We start from the raw sequence: 6,000 nt of genomic DNA on the forward strand, positions 1-6,000 counted from the left end.
AAAAAATAAAAGGCTAGAAGGAAATAACCAACATCTCATGTCGTAGTCCTCGTCGAGCCCTACCAACTGGTCGCCGCTATCATTTGGATTTTGGAAGGCAAGAACTCGAGCGCAGAGGTTTTGGTATTATCCATTGCAGCTCGTGATCGCGTGGTGAACTGGTGAATGTGTCGCTGATGTCGCTGCGTCTCTCTTCGCGGTCTCACCATCTCACAAAAATTCTAGAAATCGCGACTCATGATCGCGATGTGTGACAACTCGTGTATAGGCGTTGGTGGCTTGACTCCTTTTGGCTCACGATTTTTTTGGTAATAAGACATTGCATCATATATATACATATGCTAATAAACAAAAATTATAGCTAAAAGATATGTTGTATTATATACTTAGGTTTGGGCCCCATCCCGCGAGGGCCCTCGGCCGTCGCACCTCTTGCCCTCCCCTTAGGGCCGGCACTCCCTCTTCGCTTAAAGCATGACAACAGCTACCTACGCTTCGTACATGATGAGATCCACGACGACCTTGATCGAGCTCGGCAGCTCCGACGACAGCGTGATGAGCCCATGCTGCAAGTTCTACCTGGAATCGTGTAAGGAGCATGAGGGGCTTATGCATGCATGTTAGGTGTTGCTTCAACAACAAGTACTGGGTGCCCCAGCAAGTGCGTGCTTCATGGCGGCAGCGCTTGCTGAGTCATTCGCACCACGATGAGCTGGAGGAAGAGCTGTCCAAGCCGTCGTGCACCCTACACAAGCTCATCCCCATCGCCAACGAGCAAAGTAGAAGACGGCTCCACCTGTAGCTTTACATACTATGTCTCGTATATACATTACTCCTGCGCTAATTAGTTTCTTATTTTGTTTTGAAAACAAGTTAAACATGGCACATGGCACGTCGGTACGCTTTCTGAGTCATGCTGACCCAAGCCGGTTCTCAAATTATCTTTGCTAGCTAGTTTTCTTTTGTTCGTTTGTGATATAAAAATTATATTTTGTATCAACTATATTTTTATGAAGGTTTTAATGATTTTTATAGTCCATTCAAGAATTGGATGAGAGGTAGTATAGTAAATATTAGAAAAATTCTATAATAGCATTATAGATATGCTTATTAGGTGCCATTTTCGTGTTGTAATTGTTCAAAATGCGGACCGGGCTAGATGCTCCTGTGTCTGAGGATCAAGTTATTTCTTTCTGTCTTTTAGAAAGTACAACCGAACCTAACGATGCTCCCATTCAATTCAATGACTTGAAAATACTTGAGTTTGTTTGCCGAAACATATATAGAAATTCAGTTCAGGCCTTGTTTAGTTCACCCCAAAAATTAAAATTTTTTCAAGATTTTTCATCACATCGAATCTAAGGGCATATGCATGAAGCATTAGATATAGACAAAAACAAAAACTAATTGCACAGTTTGCCTATAAATTACGAGATGAATCTTTTAAGCTTAATTTGTCCATGATTGAATAATATTTATCAAATAAAAACGAAAATACTACCGTACCAAAATCTGAAATCTTTTCAGAACTAAACAAGGTCTCAATAAGGTTTCCATCAAAGGAATCTCTGAATTCTGAAATTGCTTTCAATTAAATATATATTAAATTGCACACCTGTCGATCGGTCCTAGATTCATAGCAAATGGGTGTGCTGGTCCGCTGACCTAGATTCATTAGTAGGCTAGAGTGCTAGACTCCAAACCAAGAAAACTCCCCGTTCCCAACGGCATTGTTTGTCGTGAATTGTTAGGCCTTGACTTCAAATGAGGCCATGTTTAGTTTTTAAAAAAATACAAATTTTTCAAATTTTTCCGTCATATCGAATCTTACGGCACATACATAGAGTATTAAATATAGATAAAAAATAACCAATTACACAGTTTATCTATAATTTGCGAGACAATTTTTTTAGTCTAGTTAATCCATAATTAGACAATATTTGTCAAATACAAACGAAAATATTACAGTGTCCATTTTACCAAAAAATTTGAAACTAAACAAGGCCTGAAAAGAGAAAAAACACGTCAATCTTCATGAACTTTCCGTTAATATTTTTTGTACAAATGTTTTCTTTGTTTGATAAGAAGTTGGGTTTCAGATAACCACTAGAATAATAATCATTTGACACGTGCACCCTTCATCCCAAAAGGAAAGATTATTATGCTTTTACACATAGTGCATATGGAGATACATAACAAAATTCATGTATATAGGTAAGTCATGACGACTTATTTGAAAAGGAGAAAGAATGTCATTCAATTTATCATGCAATATATAGTTTCATATATATCTCTCTTTTATATCATAAATGTTGATATTTTTCTCCTTTAACTTGGTTACATTTAGGCCTTGTTTAGTTCTAATTTTCTTTTATAAAATGTATTAACACGGTAGTACTTTCGTTTGTATTTAACAAATATTGTTTAATTATGGACCAACTAGGCTCAAAAGATTCTTCTCACAAACTACAGGTAAACTGTGCAATTAGTTATTATTTTTATCTATATTTAATGATATATGTATGCGCCGCAAGATTCGATGTGACGGAAAATGTGAAATACTGTAGCACTCTTGTTTGTATTTGACAATTATTGTCGAATCAAGACCTCCCCCTGGTGCGACATTCTCCCCTTCGTTCCGTCGGTCCGCTTCTACCTGCGATCCACGCTTCGTCGCAAGTACGATAGGAAGGCGCCGGCAAGTGGGACCAATTCACCGTCTCGCTCCCTCACTCCGCCCTCCTCCTCGTGCGATGCCCACCAGATCGCGACACCATGGCCTCCCGCGATGGCTCCTCCTCCTCGTGTGACACCCTCGCCAGATCGCGACTCCACGACTCGCGACATTGCCGCCTCAGCCTTGTGCGACGCCCTCGCGACTTGCGAGACCTTGCGACACCGCGACATCGCCTCCTCGCGACCTCGGCTCCATCCTCCTCAATCCCGATCCGTCACCACCGAGCCGACGCCACCGGATGCTGCCGCCTCCATGATCACCGTCGCTGCGCCCACACAACGCAGCAGGATCGCCAGGTGTGCCAATCCCTTCTCATCCCTTCCTGTTGTGTGAACGTGCGAAAATCGGGCACCAAACCCTAATCCTTCGATGCCGCTGGACAAGACTGCCTCTAGGATTGCTCGTCGGCGCGTTCCTGTTGTGCACAAGTGCGAAACCGAGCACCAAACCCTAACTTATTGGATTTGTGCCAGCAGATCTGTGTGCTTTTGCACTGAATGTTTCTTAGCACTTTTGCTCTTCATCCGTTGTGCAAATGAGATCTGGCTATGAAAAACAATAATTTTGATGTACAGTTTGATTAGGGATTAGCCGAAATTGCATATTGTTTTTCATGATCCAGTGCGTAATTGTCGATTTTTTCCTATACGTTTGTTAGATCTAAATGCTCTAAAATTGTTTAAATGCACTTTCACTTTGGATATGTAAGCCTTAATGTACATATACAGAGTATAGCATGTTTAGTTTTAATTTGATGTGCTTACATCTATTCATAATTTTATTAGATCTGCAGGAAAAATAATAGCATACTTATTGCTTTTGTCTGCTTAAATCTGTTAGAACTGGGATACAAACTGACATATTGTTATAGAATTAGGTTGGGCGTGGTAGTAATAGCATAGCAGTAGCAATTTGATTTGAAGGTGTCAAATTTGACCGAACAATTTGCTAGCGCGATGAAATTTAATGTTTGTGACACAAACCACTTGGCGTAAGCTGTTGCCTGTTTGATAATTGCAAATTGGAATTTGACCTTACCCATGTAGCATCTCTATTTAGTATATTGCTTAGCACAAGACTGTCAACTCTCTTCTGCATCTCTGTATATTTATTTAATATCATTTAATTCAAATTTACTGCAGTGCTTTCATCATTGTTGCTTATCTCATGACATCTGAACGGATTGAATAATTGATAGTACTTAGTTAAGTATAAAAGTCCACCTCATGTACATAATCAGGGTGAGGGTGGTGGTTAAGAAAGTCATATAGTTCAGCAAGAGGATTCATAAAGAAAAGGTGGTTACTCATGTAAAGAATCTCATTGCTTATCTTTTTTCAGAGGAGGCTCTGTAAAATTATGCTTGCTGATAGATTCCTTTCTGAATTTGATATCTTATATCTAATACAATATAAGGTGGACGTAGGAATAAGCCGAACCACACAGTCTTTGAAGAGAACATTACTTACGCCTCCAAAGTGTAAGGTCCTTTATACTTTGACACCTATTTTCTAAAACATGCTATAGATAAGCTGACAGCATCAAGAGCTGCTAAAGTGTTCTAGGTTCAGGTGAACTATTATGATTTTTATAGGAAGTATGCTCTAAGGAATAAAATGTGCGTTGCTAGCTAAATTTTATTTTATATGATAGGTAATCAAGCCTTTACTGTATGGATCATCATTCAAATTGGTCATGTGGTCAAATTATTTTTATGCTCACAGGTTATAGCTATTTTGCTTGTTCTTGAATCAGGGATAGAAAGTGTTTTGAATAGCAAGAGTTCTGAATTTTGATGTGTGCAAACTGACAAGTTTTTGGTTATATTCAGTTAATGTATTCTTCAATTTATTCTGTGCAGACCACTCAAAAGAAATACATATCTCTGTCTAGCTTGTGCAGGTGTGTACTATTTTTTGTGCACTCAAGTTTTTGTGCTTTCATTAAAAATAGTTTTTGTTTAATCTCTATGGTTTATATACACCTTTTCTTCTTTACATAGACTTTGATGTAGGCCTAAATCTGTAATCAAGAATTATGTAACAATTCTCATGCATTGCTGCGATTTAAAGAATATATTAGAAAGATGTGCTCTATTCCCATGTTTTAGTAATCATGAGTAACTCCACATAAAAAAGGTCTTGGTTGGCATTTGAATTAATGAATCTGCTAGACTTAACATTACTCCCCCCCAGTTGGAGCTGGCTAATAGTATTACCTATTTTTGTAGAGGTTACCTACTTTGTTTAGTAGATGATATCAGTAGTTACAATGTTTCACAACTGGAGCTGGATTTAGAGTAGTCTGGAGTTGTGTTTCCTAATTTCCATTGTGGTCTCATTTGGCGGTGTGTGCTTCCTTTGGTTAAGCAAGATTTTTTGTTAATTCAGATTTTTTAAGGCCCACATGTCTTGGAACAGGTGACAAATCGGTCATCATGTGGTTACAGCCTTCTGCAATATAGGTTGTGTGCGGTGACTCTTTCTGATTAGGCCAAATTTGTGGACTACATGGATAGCAATGTCAGATTATTGCGGTCAGATCCTAATCATTTTTCACAAAAGCATCACCGTGTTGTTAGAGAAACACTACAAATAAGAAGGAAATGGAAATAGAGGAGTGGCATCTCAGTGAATAACTTTAACAAATGAAGTTAATGTCTCATTGGAAGAACTATTTCTTGATGTAGGCAACAGATGAAGTTAATGTGGCCTATGCCTGCTTCCTGGACCGTACCGTGGGCAGCCTTGAATCATGGTCTTACTGAATATGTATGTATATTGTTAGTGAATAGCTTCTCTAATTGAATCATTGTTTTCCTGAGTTTGTAAAAATATGTATCTGTGCTGTTAGTGCCATCTCATAATTTCTCTCCTTCCAAGAGTCTGGCTAAGTGATCCATCTGTCTCTGAAATTGCTATGTTGGCTACCAACTGAATACTGTATGTACAGATATTGTTCCTTGCAATCTTTGGAAGAGGATGAAATTCTGACTATATATGCACCCATAGGTCTGTCCATAGAAGGTTGTGCAGTACACTCTTAATGTTTCCTCATGTGTAATGACCATATCTTTTTTTGTGGAATTTTTTGAGCTAGAATAACACAAGAAAAGGTACTCTGTCAAGTAGTTAGCATCCAAGATGCACAGAGCATGAGGATATCATGTGGGATGTATTTCAGAGTTCAGGTGACCTTAGAACCAACCTTGATTTCTCAAACATATAAATTATTGAATAATAATGTTTTAAGAGCTTGCTAGA

The 6,000-nt window shown here is 38.6% G+C and overlaps 1 protein-coding gene across 11 annotated transcripts; it reads left to right on the forward strand.

The window, feature by feature from the left end:
• On the forward strand, positions 2,614 to 6,000 carry LOC110433970. Of its 11 annotated transcripts, none has more exons than XR_002451423.1 (5): positions 2,615 to 3,033; positions 4,164 to 4,217; positions 4,599 to 4,639; positions 5,128 to 5,273; positions 5,427 to 6,000. XR_002451423.1 is itself a non-coding variant. In XM_021457249.1 (4 exons), exons 1-4 carry the CDS (start codon positions 2,789 to 2,791, stop codon positions 5,199 to 5,201), a joined length of 414 nt encoding a protein of 137 aa, XP_021312924.1. In that variant the 5' UTR covers positions 2,616 to 2,788; the 3' UTR covers positions 5,202 to 6,000. The 11 variants fall into 11 exon arrangements, 6 of the variants coding, with proteins under 6 accessions (XP_021312924.1, XP_021312927.1, XP_021312925.1 ...); XR_002451424.1 differs by having other exon boundaries at positions 2,617 to 3,033; positions 5,158 to 5,273; XR_002451426.1 differs by having other exon boundaries at positions 2,614 to 3,033; positions 4,154 to 4,217; positions 5,158 to 6,000.

The sequence above is a fragment of the Sorghum bicolor genome, chromosome 3, assembly GCF_000003195.3.
Source record: "Sorghum bicolor cultivar BTx623 chromosome 3, Sorghum_bicolor_NCBIv3, whole genome shotgun sequence".
Classification (NCBI taxonomy): Eukaryota; Viridiplantae; Streptophyta; class Magnoliopsida; order Poales; family Poaceae; genus Sorghum; species Sorghum bicolor.